The sequence below is a fragment of the Nicrophorus vespilloides genome, unplaced genomic scaffold (assembly GCF_001412225.1).
Source record: "Nicrophorus vespilloides isolate i.1.1-1 unplaced genomic scaffold, Nicve_v1.0, whole genome shotgun sequence".
Lineage (NCBI taxonomy): Eukaryota > Metazoa > Arthropoda > Insecta > Coleoptera > Silphidae > Nicrophorus > Nicrophorus vespilloides.
The window spans coordinates 85790-104225 of NW_017096045.1; the positions used below are offsets into that span (position 1 = coordinate 85790).

The 18436-nt window shown below is 35.3% G+C and overlaps 3 protein-coding genes across 7 annotated transcripts; 1 reads left to right on the forward strand and 2 right to left on the reverse strand.

The window, feature by feature from the left end:
* Window positions 1-255: 255 nt before the first annotated feature.
* Window positions 256-4843, reverse strand: LOC108569250 (centrosomal protein of 97 kDa). 3 transcript variants are annotated; one of them, XM_017930730.1, is made up of 14 exons: window positions 4705-4843; window positions 4497-4648; window positions 4282-4440; window positions 4125-4226; window positions 3871-4067; window positions 3679-3762; window positions 3429-3619; window positions 3219-3290; window positions 2919-3095; window positions 2575-2857; window positions 2179-2481; window positions 1874-2117; window positions 1674-1814; window positions 256-1347 (listed from the first exon to the last, which is right to left on the reverse strand). In XM_017930730.1, exons 1-14 carry the CDS (start codon window positions 4706-4708, stop codon window positions 1081-1083), a joined length of 2376 nt encoding a protein of 791 aa, XP_017786219.1. In that variant the 5' UTR covers window positions 4709-4843; the 3' UTR covers window positions 256-1080. The 3 variants fall into 3 exon arrangements, with proteins under 3 accessions (XP_017786219.1, XP_017786218.1, XP_017786220.1); XM_017930729.1 differs by having other exon boundaries at window positions 2179-2484; window positions 4705-4842; XM_017930731.1 differs by lacking the exon at window positions 3219-3290 and having other exon boundaries at window positions 2179-2484; window positions 4705-4842.
* Window positions 4844-6772: 1929 nt separating this feature from the next.
* On the reverse strand, window positions 6773-13259 carry LOC108569246 (otopetrin-2-like). Of its 3 annotated transcripts, none has more exons than XM_017930722.1 (8): window positions 13034-13259; window positions 12246-12566; window positions 10047-10250; window positions 9865-9984; window positions 8900-9123; window positions 8690-8836; window positions 8465-8625; window positions 6773-8406 (listed from the first exon to the last, which is right to left on the reverse strand). In XM_017930722.1, the coding sequence occupies exons 2-8, from the start codon at window positions 12452-12454 to the stop codon at window positions 7237-7239; spliced, it is 2235 nt and encodes a 744-aa protein (XP_017786211.1). In that variant the 5' UTR covers window positions 12455-12566; window positions 13034-13259; the 3' UTR covers window positions 6773-7236. The 3 variants fall into 3 exon arrangements, with proteins under 3 accessions (XP_017786211.1, XP_017786210.1, XP_017786212.1); XM_017930721.1 differs by having other exon boundaries at window positions 9865-9987; XM_017930723.1 differs by lacking the exons at window positions 12246-12566; window positions 13034-13259 and adding an exon at window positions 10750-10963 and having other exon boundaries at window positions 6781-8406; window positions 9865-9987.
* Window positions 13260-14717: 1458 nt separating this feature from the next.
* On the forward strand, window positions 14718-17071 carry LOC108569235 (general transcription factor IIH subunit 1). The gene is made up of 8 exons (XM_017930704.1): window positions 14718-14770; window positions 14850-15049; window positions 15108-15648; window positions 15713-15944; window positions 16016-16252; window positions 16308-16530; window positions 16647-16822; window positions 16882-17071. The coding sequence occupies exons 2-8, from the start codon at window positions 14896-14898 to the stop codon at window positions 17002-17004; spliced, it is 1686 nt and encodes a 561-aa protein (XP_017786193.1). The 5' UTR covers window positions 14718-14770; window positions 14850-14895; the 3' UTR covers window positions 17005-17071.
* The last annotated feature ends 1365 nt before the right edge of the window (window positions 17072-18436 follow it).

Sequence of the window (18436 nt, forward strand, 5' to 3'; positions counted from 1 at the left end):
CAATGTAGTTGCTTTTGGAGTTCTGATGGTAGCAAATATACCTTGTTTGAATCTTTGTCAATTACTTTATGATACAAGAGTAAATTTGAAAGAACAGATTTATGATTTAATACAGCATGAATTCAAAACTAATATCGCTATATAAACAACGTTATTACGTAATTATTTTGTAAAAAGTTATTAATTATTATTGAAATATTGTAAAATTAGATATAAGGGAATATTCAGGGCATTCTAAATCTATTACAAAAGAACTGAAGAAGAAACATTTGAAATTTATTCTCTGTAACATGTCAAGCCAATAACAATCTCATTCCTTGTTCATTCACAATGTAAGTTTTTTAATTAACTAGATTAAGGCTTGAAGTGCTTAAGCAAACATACTTAATAATATTTTAATGCATAGATAACATTATTATTGTTAATAATTCGTTTACAAAAAAAGAATTGAGATAATTCATAGAAAATAGCGCGCAACTCGCACATTCTCTAAACATTTGTAAATTACTTAAAAACGTCCGGTAATAAAAAAAAGAGTAAATAAAACAAAGAACATATCAAATGCTAATAGACTTTGTTTCACAATGAGGATATAGTTTTGGTTCCTTGTCTTTTATATTATTTGATTCGATTGATACCGTTTTAAAACATTTAACATAGTCTTTATACGTCCTAATGAAATCCTCATCAACAATTTGAAGCCACTTTACAAGTGCGTTTTCATTGTCATCAAAAAACGTACAACCTTCGAACACTTGCGAAATGCAAATTTAAAATTTATTTTCCACTAAATATCATCGCTTCCTATAATTAAAAACAACATAAAAAAAAACAACTAAAATCACAGAATTAAAATGCCGTTTCTCTTCTCTCTCCCAAGTAAAAATTTGTGCGCGTGCAAACAGTATGGAATGTGCATAACGGTAGTAACATAAAACGATAAAATTAAATAATCTAGTAGATACCTACAATATCTTAACGAAGCTTTTCTTTCTTTTTTTTTTTGGTGCGAGCCCTTAAAATTATATTACCACAGATGAGAACAATTATAATAATTTAAAAAAAGAAGTACAAGAGTTGTTAGTTCTCTTGGTATGCCTCTTTCGCCTCTTCGCAGTTTCTTTCCATATCCGTAACAGTAATCTCGGTGTTTTGTGCTACCCCGAAGCAATCCGCTCTGGTTTCGCTTACAGTTTTTATAACTCCGTCCACTAGACTACCAGCAAATTGACGGACATCAGCGTCGAGAGGTTCGGATCTTCTCTGTTGATTCTTTTGATTTACGGGCAGTGGCAGCGAAGAGGGACGTGCTTGCTTCTGGAAGGGGAAATTCTTGGCTCCCTCGCCCTAAATATCGATTATAAATATTAAAACATATAATTTTAATAGACACGCATGGTGAGGAGGGCAGGAATAAGGTGGTATTAGCCTTTGATAATCTAGTGATTCAACTTGCATTAGTTCTTGATGGGTCATGGACCTGTAATTCAATTCTTCATGTAGAAACATCGAATAAACTGGACCACCCTCCTCCACCGATTAATTTACATCTACTGTCGTAAAATTCGAGTGCAATTATTGATCTAAACACAGTATTTACAGTGTACAGTCAGCGTACGCAAATTGTTATATGGAATATACGGAAACTTTAAGTGACGTTTAGTTTAACTTACTTGAGGTGTATGGACGGCAATAATTTCGGTCTGAGTCCCAGCTACAGTTTCCTTAAACTGTTGATTCAATGTTGGTTGAATTTGACTAAAGAACGACATGAATTTCGCAATATCCTGCATCGATCCTTGCAATTGTTGTATCTGAAAAACATAATGAATATTTGAATATTTAATATATGTTGGTGTACATTGAAACTAACTTGTGTTTGTAATGACGTGCACGTTTGCGCCAAATTATTAACGATGGCCGTGTTATCGAGAGATCCAAAACTGTTGACCGATTGATTACTAGCAGCTACAGATGGTTGCGTATCGTTGGATGTTTCAGGTTGAAGGGCAGACACTTTCTTCCATAACGCGTTTATAGCTTGCATTTGCAGCATCTGTATTTTTCGTTCACTCTCCAGCGCAGCTTTCGTTGATTCCATGTCGGTGGCCAATTTCCTTAAAAAATTTCTCAAAATTAAAACCACAATCGACAATTTCATAGAACACTGCGCATTACTTTAGGTATTCGTCTGCTCGCTGAGCTTGCAAACACTTGTACGCATCCTGTACATTTTTGTCACGGTTCCTCGCATAGAAGCCGCGCCACATCTTTTGTATAAAAATTGCAGCCATCTCGGCCTTCTCGTCGCCACTGCTATTACTGGAAATCTCATTATCCTTTTGCATTCTCCTCTCTTCTGCTTTCATTTGAATTGTTTGCAATTTCGCATCGCACATTTCCGACTCGTCTTCGGTGCTCGGCGACTTTTTCATAGCCGAAACGAGCGGTTTATGATTAGTTGGCGGTGTATTGGGTTTACTGCTAAAAATACATTACAAATAGGAAAAACGCATTATTTCTACATTATCATGATTTAAATATATAAAAATAGCTCGTAAATTTAAAACTTACCCATTCATGTTCTTTCGATTTCTAACTGGACTCGGGCTATTATTTCTTCTATTATCGATATTCAAGTTTGTGCGAGGTTTGGCAATTTGGCTTCGAGTCATCTTCGGCGATTTCATCGGCGCTACCATTTTCGGAGTAGATTTGATGTTAATATTCGTTGGTGTACCTAATGCAGCGAGTCGCGAAACCAACGGTGATGGTCTATAATCCGGGCTCATCAACGATTCGGGCACAGGCACTAATTTCGATAGGGCTTGAAGAGGACTGTTTATTGGTTCAGTATCTATTGAATATATAATCGCGAATATATAATTAACAGATTATAAAATAAATAAAAATTATACCGTCTAAGCAGATCCCGTTAGTATCACGCATCGGATCAATGATTGGTGTTTGATTAAGTAAACTTGGATCTAAACTCTGGGTCATTATACACGAATTGTCCATGATGTTATTCGAATTGTTATAACAGCTAGACGACATTTTATCTGGCGATTTCGAACGACTACTTAATCTAGAAGCTGAAAGCAAATTTGTTTTTAACAAAAGAATCCCTAAATCAATAGCATGGAAATATTGATCAGTGAATAAAGTGTACCAAGCAATTTAAATAATTAATGGCTGTTGTTAGTTTAGAAACTCACAGTTTAACCTAGGGGAATGTTTGGATCCATGGAATTTTTTCCTGACCGATGGGGACGGTATAGGAGAGTTACCTAGAACGTACATCGCCTTGTTAAATATGAGGCACGAACGAAAACACACAAAGTGGAAACGCGATTGAATGTCATCCCCCACCAAGCCATTATTAAATATCACGCAATTGATTATTTCCTAAATAAAAAATTAATAACCTTGTTCTCTAAGTTGTTGTTGGTGGTGTTGCGCCTTGCTTAAGATTAGCCTTAATTTCCTATCCTCCTCCGTTTCAAGTAGTTCACCAGTCACAGGACACACGGAAGTCAAATATTGGCAAAGCTCTTGGTGATCGCCGACGCGAAAATGTCTTCCTCTCCCTTGCGAATACAACCATTCACCCTTCAAACTAAAACATTTCTTTCATATAGAATCATAACAATTATAACATCGTTTTCGAAATTATACCTTTCTATAGCATTCACCATGTAACCATCCACAACTTTTACGCTCAAACACCAATTTATTATGAATGGACGGTAATTGAAACCTCTTAGAAAAAGTTAAGGAAAAAAAGCGAAAGAATCCTATAGAATATTGATTATAACATAAAACACATCACATTAGCGTAATTAGAATAAAAACATAATTAAAGGATACATTTTATTATCAATCATGTTAACACAGGGATTGCTGGCAATGGAGATGCTGTTCAAGTTAATAAGATTGACTAGTTGTGAGATTTCGTTCAGATCTTGAATATTATTGGAGGCTATTGTGAGTGTGACTAAACTGTTAGGTAGAAATCTTTCACATTGCCTCAAATGACTGATCTTATTGTTATGCAAAAGTAATTCCTAAAATTACGATTATTTGTAGGAGTAAGCAAGGAATATAGATAATTGAATTCTCACCTTAAGGTTGCGAAGAAAGGATAGATCTGTAACATGAGTGATCATATTTTCTGACAGGTCCAGATGTTCCAAGTTCACATTAGTATTCAAATGCTCTATTGTCTAGAAATGAGCAATGATAACTTAATTACAAATCAGTTAATTGTAAATGTCGTACCTTAATGTTATTCCCAGCCAAATTGAGAAACTTCAATTGAGCCAATTCTTTTAGTCCCTCAATTGTTAAAATATTATTATGAGCTAAATTCAATGTCTGTAAATTTTGCAACCTGAAAACACCATTCATCCGGAGCAAATGATTGCGGACTGCAGATAACTAAAATATTATCATTTTTAAACTATTTTCTAATTAAGCTGATTATATAAAATTACCTTTTGTAATTTGATAAAAGTGTCTATGTTATCCAGTCTTTGTAAATCATTGTCATCCAGTATCAATGTTACAGCCTGTACTTCCACTTGCTGTGGCTTGTTCAGTTTCTTCAATTTCTTCGATGAAAAGTCCAATATCTCCTGAATGTTGTCTGTAAATGCTGCTGATGTAAATTCATAAATAATTAATGTGCAAATTGATTTTTACCCATTTTCCCTCACTAATAAGCCATGAATATAGAAAAATATATTTGGCGTAATTTCAAATGGGGTTTTAATAACTGATTGTTTTGTTTATATTATTATTATTATTAGTAGTAGAATTAATAACAAAATTTGACAGATATCTGACAAGACATTTAAAGTGGTTTCGCTCAGATATGAAACGAAGTTGCCCCTTTTCTTGAATGTCACCAACCTAAAAATACTAATTAGAATTCAATACGAAATTCAAAATTTTGCTGTTCTATATCTTCATATATAAATACGTAGATATTAAATTAAAAATGCTTTTAATATATATATTTTAGGAGGTTTCCTTTTCTTTCTACGCCTTTCGGTTTTATCAGCCCCTACAATTTTTTTTGTTGGTTTTTGGGAATCGAACCAACGATCTTTTGTATCATGATGCAGGCAACCATAGCCACACGTTTATTTTATTAATTTCTTCTTTATTCGAATATTATTTACAATAAATTTACTAATAATAATAAAATGTTTATAGAAAGGATGAAAAATGTTGAATTTACTTTAACAGCGCTATTAGTAAACTTTTCTCTCAAATCTTCGCTCATGTCTAGATCAATTCGATCAATATTAGCGAATTCTTGTAAAAGCAAGAAATCGATTTTCGATACATCCTCGGGTTTCACCTGTATCACTAACTTGCGGTTTAGGACATTACTAAATAGATATTCTATGGCTTCCTTGCTTCGACTGGCCGGTACTGCATTCATAAAGAACTCAAAATTTGTGTTATTGATATTGCTCACAATTTCAATCATATCATTCATATGATCAATGGTGAAATACGTTCTTAAATCCTCCAGACCTTTGGTCCATCCTAACGAAAGACTCGCAGATTGGAATTTCTCAGCGAAATCATCGTCTATTATAAAAGGTTTACTTGGAAGAGTTCCTGGACCTTTCGCAACATTTAACCCAATCCACAACTAAAAAATAAATAACAATAACTATTTACAGATTTTGTGAAATTATACAACTTTATTAATAATTCGTTATTACTACCACAATCTATTACTATAGATTAACTGCATGGAGTACTAACCTTTTGGTTTTCATTTATTCCATCTTCGATGTACGGTATTAAGATGTTTTCTGCACTGTCCATAACAAAATCATGATCTACATCTAATCTAACGGCTTTAGAATGATTGATGATTTGTAGAAACTCTTCAAGCTTTAAATTTGAGGTGCATCCCTCTGAAATGATCAAAGTTCTGCCCGAAGAGCAAGGATCCGACGATGTAGTTTCTTCCGAATGTATTAACCCGAAATTAATTTTAGACTGCAACCGGTCAGCGTCACTTTCTTAAAAAATGTTAATCAATTAATTAACTAGTTGAAAGTTAAATGTATAATTTACCGAGTGCCTTTTCCAAGAGTTCTTTTGAACGAATGTCATGTTCCCATTTGACTATATTCAAACAGCGGCAAGAGACGAACAGTCCTATCACAAAAACATAAATAATCAAAAATTTCTAATAATAATAGATGTGCATATCTTACCCAAGATTACGAATCTCCTTAACATAAACATATCTCATCTAGTATGTATGGTTTCACTGTGATTTATGAGTAAATCCTAATTGTGAGAGTATTTAAATAATGCTATTATCATGATACAATTAATCAGATACAATAACTGTATGTGTTATTATAATTTTATCGCGCGATTGCAAATTATTTCTAAATGTGTGAAAACAGTAAACAAAAAAAAAACACATTTCAAATAATCGGATATATTTTTAATAAGAAATTGCGGCAATAATTAATAGATTGTAATAATAATTTATAATATTAACATGAATTTTTAATTTGCTCTGTTTTGATTTTATTTTTAAATAAAATATGAATATTGCATAAAAAGTAAATGTAACAAATAAATAACATTCAATAATATATACAATAGGTAACCAATCATAATAACTTTAGCAATTAATAACATGATACTAAATATGGCACGATTTTTGTTGTTGTTACAAATACAATTACATGACTATAAACGAGTAAAAAACAGCTGGAGCACATTTAGAGTATAAAAAGTGTTTGCTTACAAACTATTGTATCTTATAAAATTATTAAAATACTTTAATATCTTAGAAAGAGAAACGTTATATTTGATCCCTGAAGTTGTACAGATATTGTTTGGAGCGAAATCTTTTGATATTAGTTAATTTTGATTGTTTTCAAAAAAATATATTTGTATATTTGCACAGGATGGATCATTAGCACGGATTCAATTACAAAATAAGTCGTTATTATTATTGTACAAAAACCCACATCCGTTTGCTTCTATAATATCGACGAAAAAAAGTCTATTAGTATTTTAAAATTAGTATCTATCTATTAGAAGAAGATTATTGCGACATTTCAAATCAGTCTACTTTGATAATTCATCATTTGTCCAGAGTGAATGGACCCAGTTGTGAGAAATCCCTGAAGTCTACTTTGAACACAGTCTTAATGATTTCCATCATTCGCGAGGATTCTTCGCTTATTACATGTACGCCGGCTTCATTTTGTACGCTCTCTTCCAAATTTCGCACAGGCAAACAGTGCTGTGGAATCTGTAGAATATTGCCAGAGGCATCGAAACGTGCGTTATTATCGTCCAAGCCCAAAGACCGTAAAAGTGCAATTGGATGGGATGAGATTCGGCTCGAGACTTCTCCAACGTATTTATAGCCCACATGGCTAAATTTGTAACCAGTAAAAATGTGACTATTTGTCTAGCTGGCTTCTTTCGGATTTGTTCCGGGGTGGCGCAAGATCGCCTCGACGCATCCAGAACGAAGATCGTCTGACACGTCGTCTGCAAGAGGGACGCTAACGCTGTGACCAAAACCAGAACGGTGTTGCGTTCGATCGTAAACTGTCCACCAATAATCGTGAACGTGCTGTAGATGAACATTCCAGTCTGAGCTCCAACCAATAAGATGTTATCCAATTGCAAGTTCCTACTTCCGTCGTATTTCAACTGTCGCACTTGCCACATCCCGATTAACGTAGCCAAGGTGGTCAAACCGTACAAAGTCAATTCGGCAATGTTCACCTCGATGACGGCCAAACCGACGAAATCGGCTCGAGAAATTAACACGAAAAAGAGAATTAACGATATAATTGTTAGGACTAACAAGAGTATCCCAACGAAAAGTCCTTTATGCGCTCTAGAGCAATCGACAGAGTAATGATGCGGAGTCCTTTTATAATTCAATTCGGCTTTAGCTTTAAGCGCCGATGCCGATCCTGGTAACTTGGAGATGCTCCTCCACATCACGTACAGTATTGCCGCACAGATTAGACTGTATTCAATAGTGCATGGAAACAAAAACGGAGATGCGTCTTGCACCAAGGACCCGATGATGTTAGTCCTGCGGCATTCGTAAAGAAGATGCGGTCCTTTCAATCCGCGAGCAACAATATGATGACCATGGCTGTGTGCATCTGCCGGATGTTCGGCGGATACCGTCGGTAATCCCAAAACATTCTGTTTATGATATGGAATTCGATGCGAAATCTTCAAAGTGTTGTTCTCCGGATTATAGAAAGTCAGTATTTCGTGTTTCGTTTCCTGCACCAAGACCAACAACCAAACGGATAAGTTTGTGCCAATCATGTGCATCAGTCCGAATCTAGCTGCTATTTTGTGTTTGTACACTCTCATTTGCTGGAATCGATTGTCGATGAGATGTGGGGCAATTGGTAATTAACTGATTCGAACTTACCTCGTTGTTGAGGAAAATGAAATACATTTGGATGAAAATGAAAGCCATACGGGTAGCGGGCGTCAACGCTAGAAATATGTTATGGCATTTCGTGTTCCTTTCCAATTCGAAATACTGCCCAAACTCCAAACCAGAATATATCATGCTTCCAATGCCGAATGCTAAGAAATACAAAAAATACATAATTATTATCTTCAATTCAACCAATCTGCAATTTCCACCAACCCACAGCTCCCATACGTAAATAGAAACTTCCGTAATTCTGCTTAGGTGGTAAAGCGAGTAAAGATCCTTTTCTGGGACGATACGAGGAATCTGTGGTGTTGTCTGATTCTTCGTTTGATATAGTACTGCCTTCGCTCTTCGCAGATTCTATATTTATATATAAGAAAATTATAAAGCAAATGCGTTAATGGTTAAAGATATGTAACATACTATTTTTTTCATCTTCTTCCAATTTTCTTTTGCGACGATCTCTTATCAGCACTATATACATATAAAATAGGAACAGCATGCTTCCTAAATATAAATATAAGTAATATACTTCGTAAAACGACGGAGGAACGTAGGTTGAAATGACTTCTGCCATCGGAAAAGCAGTCCCCATAACAACTAATAGTTTGCCATATAGTGCGGAAAGGGTAGTAGCCAAAGCATCCCTGAAAATAAGTTAAATACAAAACAATTAATTAATACATACGTAGCTAATAAACAATGATAGATTTCATTGTATAAAAATTGTGGCTTCTTCAATACAATAAAATTGAACAATGAAAAATAGGATAATAGTCTGAAAACAATATGAGATTGCAATTGATGGATAATCTAATCAAACAAATCGAAATACTTGGAATGGAATTTCCATAGGATTTAAATATTGTAGTTTATTAAAGATAGCAATATTTCTTAGTTAGTGATGTGAAAAGGCAGGAAAAAGTTTTCTTTTGTTGACGTAATTTTTGGGGTGCACATCTTCAAGAGGGGAGAAAGAAATCAATACGCAGAATGATGAGACGCACGAAACTGGAACGAGAAAACGCGTAGGGTTCAAGTAAGCGCACTTAAGGACCTTATTGCGCTCCTGCTGAAAGTTGCCTCTCCAGTCCCTAGTTAGAGCTCAAAACGTGCATGAGGCTAATTGCTAGAGAGTGTCGGGGACATCTCACTGAAGGAACGAAAATAAAAAAGTTAAAAAAAAAATAAAGTAAAGGAAGGGAGAAATGGAGAAAGAAACAGAACAAAGAATCGGCGTTTGCCTTTGTACGCCAAGTTCCGATTGCATCGTTAATTTCGTACGTCTCATCAATCTTGCGCTCCAAACTTTTCCCCAATAATTTATTGTTATGTAAATGATATTATGTAATGGTAGCGTGGTAGTAAGTATGGAAAACTGAACTTACGCTCCCAGTTGGCGCCACTCGATTTGTTTCTCCGCTCTGGAGAGCCGACGGGCCATAGGAAGCTGTTGATGATGGTAGTAACCGAGCGGTGCCATAGCCATCGGACCCGGACTAACTTCTCTGCTTTAAGAGAAACCACGATGTAGATCAAAAATAGTTTTCGATTTATTTGGAAGGAATACCTGGTTGGAGAAATTTGTATTTGAACATGTCCGGAGGGTTTGGCCGTGAGTTTCGTCGTCGGCGACGTCGAGCGATGGCTTAGCGTTTCAGGCGACACGATGATTGCATGAGGGGTGGACGGGGACGGCACTAAGGGATCTCCGCCGCCCAAAACGCTGCTCCTCGTTCCGCCGCTCACATTTTGCGCTGGGATACTGGGCCAGCTGAAACAGATTGTTAACAACAACAACAACCAGTATCGTTACATGTTACTGCATGGAATCACTGCGGAATCAAGCGTTCAGATTGAATATAATCTGGGCATCTCTAATTGGAAAATCTGTTTGGTTGATTTCAGTTGATGCTCGTATTCAATGTACGGTTAATTATTCAATGTAACTTGTCCGTGTGTATTAAACAATCATTTTGGGAGGCGGTTAGGGTGTTTGCGCGACCGTAAATTACGCCGCCGACGGCGGAGGCGGCATTGACATTGGCAACGAGCAGACCACCCCCGCCTCCCACAGTTGCAATTTATTACATCTCGCTACAATTTTCGGGGGATGCTGATGGTCTGGCTGGCTGCGGCGTAGGAAGGATGGATGCAGGAAGCAATTTCCGAGTGAATTTCATTCAATCAATGATTAATTTTAGCATGCTACCACCACCACTAGTATTTCCACTCTTTCTGTTCGCGCTTCGTTCTAATTTGTTTCGTTTTACCTGCTGCTGTCTGATTCCGTCGGTGGTGACATTTCGCACGAACGCTGGAGCTCCGCCGACTGAAATGCATTTCACGTTGGGATCGAAACCGCGCGAACATTATCCTATTTAAGAGCTGCTCGCATCATTGGGTCCCATTAATAAAAATGTAGCAGATTAGGTCCACTTTGAATTGAATCGACGCCGCCGACGCGTCATCCTTTCTACACTGAAACTCCACGTTGGATTCTTCAAATTAGGTTGCGAACAATCAGCCAGACTGCACCGGAAACTTTTAATTGATTCCCTTGCAACGAAACAGGACAACGTGCAACCTGATCCCTGCAGGACTTCCACAAATGCACACCAAACTCGTTCATCGAAACGCCCTTTTGTTCGCTACTTTAAATAAAGCGCAGCGAATTCCCCGCTGAACAAGAGGAAATTAAACAGGTGGTCATTGCGAAATCAATTCATTATTTCAATTATTTCACATAAATCTATTAATTCGTTAATATATTTCGTCTGTAAACAGTGTAATTTTATTATAACTTTAATCAATAGCAAAATTACACTGTTTTAAATGATAATCATAAAGTGTATAATCAATTTAATTTTTAACGTTTTTAGTAATCAATTAAAATTTTAGGATTGTCCGATATAAATATTATTTACATATTAGTATTATATCGTTGATCTACAAGTTACAATTTTACAATACGAGCATATTTCGTGGATTGGGAAGGGTTTGTAAAGCTGTCTGTATACACTTATTGTGGATCATACCTAAGCTTTTGATCTTCGAATGATTTTCGGTAGGAATCTCTCCGAATACATTGGAGATTGTTTTATATAGTCTCCAAAATATGTACAATAAATATTTTATTTTATACCATAAATGAATACATACAGTTTAGCAACGGGACATCAAAATATTTATATTTCTGTTTCTGAATCGTTTTTTCATTCAAACTAAGCATTGTCAGGATGCTTAGTTCATGAATAAATATTATATTTATATATCTAGTTAGACGATTGAAAGTTGTCACTTAATTAATCTTTGATCGAAATACTTCTATTGCATTGAGATTTTTTTTGCTAATAATAATAATTCATAAAATAATAGTTGTCAATTTGTATAAGCGTTTGGATGAATGAATCACAGAATCTTACATGAATGAGACATTTAACTGTTTATGATTAAGCACGACTGAAAAAAGTAGAGCTTTTATTGAAGATTCATTGAATATGCACAGTACGTGAGTATGTGTTGAAGATGAAGCTTCATTGTGATGGGAACGACGTGACCCGTTGCGTAACTTCCGCCAATAGAAGGAGCCGCATGTTTAGTGTGTATATGTGTGTTTAACGATCGCCGCGGCCTTCACTCTACGATACACAATAACATCAAAGCCCTAGTGGCTTTCGAGTTCAATATACATCTCTCCCCCAAAAAAAAAGGAAAGACCGGAACGAAAGGTTGTCGTAGAAAAACCAAAAACAAACAAACAATTTACCTGTGAATATCATCTCGATGTGCGGTGAGCGCTGTTGATGTCGCCGTCGTCAGGGTAGCAATGTTATCGCATAGATCTGCTCCCGAGGTGGTCGCGATTTCTTCGATGTCCGAATCGATGCCTTTATCGAAATCCATGTAAAACGAATCCCGGGAATCGCTCGAGCCGCGGCGCAGCTTCAAGCTTAAATCCGGCGAACTATCATCCATCTCTTCGTTTCTCTTTTAGCTTTCTTTGTCGAAACAAACACTTCTTACATCTTAGCAAATTGCTGAAAATTGCTATTGTCGTTTGTGTTTACGTTAAGCATTTTCGAAGTTGCTGGAAAACAATTTTACATTCATTTATAAATGATCAATCAATGTTCATATTTGATTAGACACATTTCGAGTTTGAATTGAAGAATGTAGAAAGAAACCTGTGGCTATTCTATATGGAAATAACGATTTTTATCGCAAGTGAATTAACTTAAGGATTGTTGTGAATCTACTTAAGGCAAAATAAGTATATTAAATACGCGTAAAATAAAGGATAAATTGTCTGACAAAGATATTTTGATTTAAAAAAATGTAATGTAATTAAATGGATTATTTTATAATAAATATTGTTATTGTTTTCAAATTTTAAGAATTTCTTAATTAGTTACAAAACGCTTGTGTATATAAATTAGTATTTAGTAGACATCTATATAACGTAACAATCATAAATTTGTTGATAGTTAATTCAATAATTGTATTTTCGTTATGAATTATTCATCGTGATAGCTTTCACGAAGAGAGCAAATTTACCTATATATTGAGCAGGAAATCATTGCACGGCGTTTCGATCAATTGCAAAAAAGTTGTCCACATTCCAACAGTTTTCCCTTTGTCCTCCGCCCTATTCGATGTAAAATTTGTTCTGGTTTTTGGAAGCCGCCTGTAGAAGATCTAATCGTCCCTACGAAACTCGCTCACTCTATTGTTGCAGGACGCGAGACGACACTCTGCGTTTGCAGCAGTCCACGAACTGCCGGTGCTGCGGCATCCCTTTTCCTACGCTGCTAAATATCTATACATACACACACACGCGCAGGGGGTGGTTTCCAAGCACACGCAACGGGAGGGTGAAAGTCAATTCTGGATGCATTCGGAATTGGCTTCGCCCTCCGTTACGCGCGCCGAATTTGCGTTTTCACTTTCACATTTTCATTCACAAATCTGTTGCCCGACGTAAACTGAAAATCGAATACTATGTTAATAGATTACTTAACTTTAATCAATTAGAAAATCGAAATATATAATCCATATATTAATGCTAGTAATCATAATAATATATTATATAAAGTTTCTAAATATTTGAATAATTTATAGCATTAAAACCATGGGTTAGTATAATGTTAAACTTCTTTTATTATTGCTTCTACAAAGACATTTTAGCATTTAAAGTTCTCTTATAATCTATTATTCAACTAATTGTTTAACTAATAACAATTATTATACAAATTTAAAAACAATAATTTATTTTTAAGATAATTTAAAATCTATAAATATCATAACACCTAATTTCATGTACCCAAGAAACCATTTATCTAAATAATCCATTAAAGCTGTATTCTCAATTAGAAATCCATTTAAATCGCGTCTTTAAACTGTATGCAACCCAATAATCACTTACATTTTCTTTTTTTAATTATTTGAATCGTTCTTTGATGAAATTCCAATTACTTTTTAAATATATAAGTAGGCATAGTTTTTGTTTATGTTTTCAATATACGTTGCATGAAAATCTATTATTCCAATGGATAACATTTTGTTGGTGAGAATATGACGCTCAATAGGCTACATCCGTTGATTGAAATATTTTAATATTTCAATCAGCGTCACAAATATATAAACGGCATGACACCATCAAACATGAGAGCTCAAGCAAATAAGACTAATATATTACACTAAATTGTTGTGTTTTTTTTTAAATTTTTGGACAAATTCAATTCAATAAAGTCAATTATCTTGTAGCTTTTAATTGCACGAATATCGAATTTCAGCTTTTCCTAGAACAATTATTATGAATCTTTCAGTTATTCGCTATATCTTTCAGAAACTTGCAAAATATCACTTAAGATCAGTACGTAGTTTATTAAAAACATAGCTTGTGGCAGTTTTTGCTTTATTTTGTGATACAATTTGATTTATTAATCATCATTTATACTTGGAAATACTATAGTTCGGATTCATTTGTTTTGTTTGTTAAAAAATTAAAAAAATGTATGTCTAACGATATTACACGAAAAGTTACGAGTTTAATGAATAAATAAAGTTGGTGATCTTATACATTTGTTTAATTATTTCAAAATAACTCTATTTGTAATTGAAACAAACGTTGTATTTCGTATGGAAAATTGTAATTCTTTATTGAAAAGTTTATAAGAAAAAGAAAAAGTCTTATGAAAATAATTAGAAACAGACATGAAGTTTGTTTCAAAATGGATGTCAAATTTTGTCAGTCAGTCTTTTGGTTTTCAGTTTGTGTCAAATAATTTATAAGTACGTGCGCGGTTAACTGTTGCAAAACCATTATCAATTTTGTAATTTTATGTGATGTTTAGTTTCTTTTTTGTTAAAGTTTTCAACCAATTAAGTAGAAATCAATAGAAACTAAGCCCTTCAAGATGACTACCTCCAGTGAAGATGTCTTGCTACAAGTTCCTCAAGTGAAATATAAAAAGGGTGACGGAACCCTTTTCCTAATGGACTCAAGATTAGCATGGATGGTTGAGAACAGGGATACTGTAGCAGTTTCCCACCTGTACGCTGACATAAAGAGTAAGTACATCTCACTCATGTGTACCTAACCTCACAAATGACCTTATAAACATTTCAGCGCAAAAAATTTCACCTGAGGGTAAATCAAAGATCCAATTGCAAGTGGTTCTACACAGTGGAGTGTCCTCCACTTTCCATTTCACCAATCGAAATGGTGCCCAGGCGCAGGCTCAAGACAGGGATCGAGTGAAGGAGCTGCTACAGAATCTATTGCCAAAGTTTAAAAGGAAAGTCGATAGGGAACTCGAGGAGAAGAATAAACTGTTATCCACAAATCCATCGTTGTTGCAACTGTATAAAGATCTAGTGATGACGGAAGTCGTTTCTTCTGAAGAGTTTTGGGCGCAGCACGCAAGCCAATATACGCAGAAGAAAAATGCACAGTCTCAGGAAATCGGCGTTTCGGGTGCTTTCCTTGCTGACATTAAGCCACAGACTGATGGTTGTAATGGTCTTAAGTATAATATTACAGCAGACATTATTGAATGTATATTCAAGACATATCCTGCTGTCAAAAAGAAATATGTCGAACATGTTCCTGCCAAATTGACTGAATCTCAGTTTTGGACGAAGTTTTTCCAATCGCATTATTTCCATAGGTAAATCAATTCATCGTTGTTTCGAACTTATTGTTTATTTCAATTGGAAATTGTTTGCATTTAGAGATAGGAAGTATGCTGAGAGTAAAGATGTGTTCACTGAATGTGGGAAAATTGATGATCAAGAGATGAAGAAGGACATTCAGAATGGCGTGGATGATCCGCTGGTTGATATCACTGAATTTGATGACAAATTTATCGATGAAGGCTATGGGACGCAATTAGAGAAGTCCAACGTTGGTAATGGCACAGTTAGTCAGGCTATGATTAAAAGGTTCAATCAACACTCGATTATGGTGAGAGTGTGCATTTTCAAATTAAATAAATGATGTTTGTTTATTTTACGTTTCTACTTATTTGTTTTAAGGTGTTGAAAGCGACAAAGAGCAAACCTCCAGAAAATAATGTACCGCAGAATGGTATAGAGCCGAAGCAACAGGTCCTTCATCCAAATGGCGCTGTGCCTGCAACCCGCACGCTGGAAGAGAGCAATAATTTACATAAAAGTAAAAAGCAACGTATTCACGAGAAAATCAGTTACGATGATTTAGATACGAGTATTGATTGTAAACAAAATTCGATAGCTCAATTAAACTTATCAAAGGTTACTTGAAACTACAGTTATTTTTGACATGGTTCAAACAGATACTTATTTTTAGGTCGAAAGATATTTGCATGGTCCGATGCCGGGTTCTGCTATCGAACATTTATCACCGAACGATGTGGCTGCTGCCTCTAGGAATATGCACCAGGAGCTGAAGCAGTGGCGAAGTCGTTTACCAACAAGTGCTCTTGTTAGTCCTGCAGCAGCCGTTGGTGCTTTGGGCGAATTATCTCCAGGAGGTGCTCTAATGAGAGGCTTTCAAGAACAATCACTGGCACGTAAGTTTCTCAAGAAGAAATCTGCATAATTTCCACTATATTTAGATTCTTATGTGTTTACATATAGTTCATCGTTGATGAATGATAATAAAAATGTTTTTCTTGTTTGTTTTTAGAACTTGTACCGCCAGATATTGAAAAGGAAGTACGTAATTTATATTTGGGTCTCTGCGAGTTGCTGAGTCACTTCTGGAAGTGTTTTCCTGCGACCTCACAAGCGAGCGAACAAAAATTGGTAAAAATGCACGAAGCGCTGCACAGATTTCATTCTGCCAAAATAAAACCATTCGAGGTATATGCGTTGTTTACTTTTCTGTATTCTATAATTTAAAAGCATTGATATTATTTTAGGATAAACTTATCAGAGAATTATCACCATTATCACATAATTTAACGAAACATCTGAACCAGCTACTGAACGCTGCCTACCAAAAATTTAGCACCTGGCAAAAAATGAAAATGAACCATCGGTAGCAGGAACACAGTTTTCCGATTAGGTGTTTCTTTTCAAATTATATAATAAAATTGATATTATTGTAATACCTTTCTACCTTATATTACAAAAGTATTAATTATTTTTATTAATTAAATATTTTTTTTTAATTTTCTTACGACTTTTCAAAGAATTTATCCTTATTAATTAATCATTTTGTTAGTATTTATTGCTGGTATAAAAAAATACAAGAAATAGCAGCGAGCTTTACAATACAGGATTCCTATAAGCTACAATACAATATAAATTCGTCTTCTACGTGGTAGGTGGTGCTGCATCAAGTTATGCAACTCTACTTTCTTGAATCGTATGTTTAAATTTAAAAGTTACAAATAAATAATTGTTAATAAAATATTACAAAATCATCGTTATCTAGACATTGGCGATTGGTCATCAGTAATAGTAGTCGTAATTGGGACGTCTGTAGTATCTTTCATCTGGATAATGGTAATTCAATTGACCCCTGGAGTAATCATTATAGTCGTTGTACCTTTCCACGTATCTGGGGTCTTCGTATATTGTAATTCTGCCTCCTTGATGTTGATTGTTGTAATAGTCAGGTTTATAATGTTTATATGCTTCCTCGTTTACGTTTAATGAACTATCGTAACCATGTCCCAATTTATTGACTCCGTCGTGTTTCCTCTCATCGTAAACTCTTTCGTTATTGTAGTTTCTTTTATTCGCTTGCCCATTTTCGTGATTATTCCCAGTAGAAAAATGTCCATTATTTACATTAGCTTTATTATGTGCGGCTCCATCCGAGTAATATCCGTTAGTATTCTTGTTAGCCTTTTCCCCAAAAGCCTTCTTAGTTGTGTCTCTCGTGTAACCATCTCCTTCGTCATTGGAATCATCCCAGTAGCTGCTGTTACTTCCACTCTCATCTTTGTGGTACGTATTATGGAATCCAGATTTCTGATGTCCTTTCTTATGTTCCGCCTTCTTGCCGTAATCGGAAACAACGCCGCCGTCCGTATTTTGGTAACCACCCTCTTCGAATTTTCCCTCATCTAAATGCTCTTTATTGTCCGCTTCTCTCTGCACAAATTCACCACCTTCCTGCCCTTTCTTGAAATTATCTTCGTTCCCTGAGCGGAATCCATGCTCGGACTCGAAGTTCGCCAAACCCAGTTGGGTGGTAGCGCCAAAGTTATTACCCGATTTGCGCAAACTGTGGTCGTTCAGTTTCGCTATGCCAGAACGAATCACGAGACTCTGAACCGAAATTGCTAAAGCGAGTAGAACCAAGAGCTGAGGAGGTAACATGGTTTTAGGATGTTTCGAATTGAACTGACTTGCTCTTCTTTTGCTGCTTGTTTATATACGTGCGAACAGGTTCACTAGAACTACTTGACCTTAACGCATTGATTCAATTGTATCCTGTTTTTTCATCTTAGATTTTCACGCTTT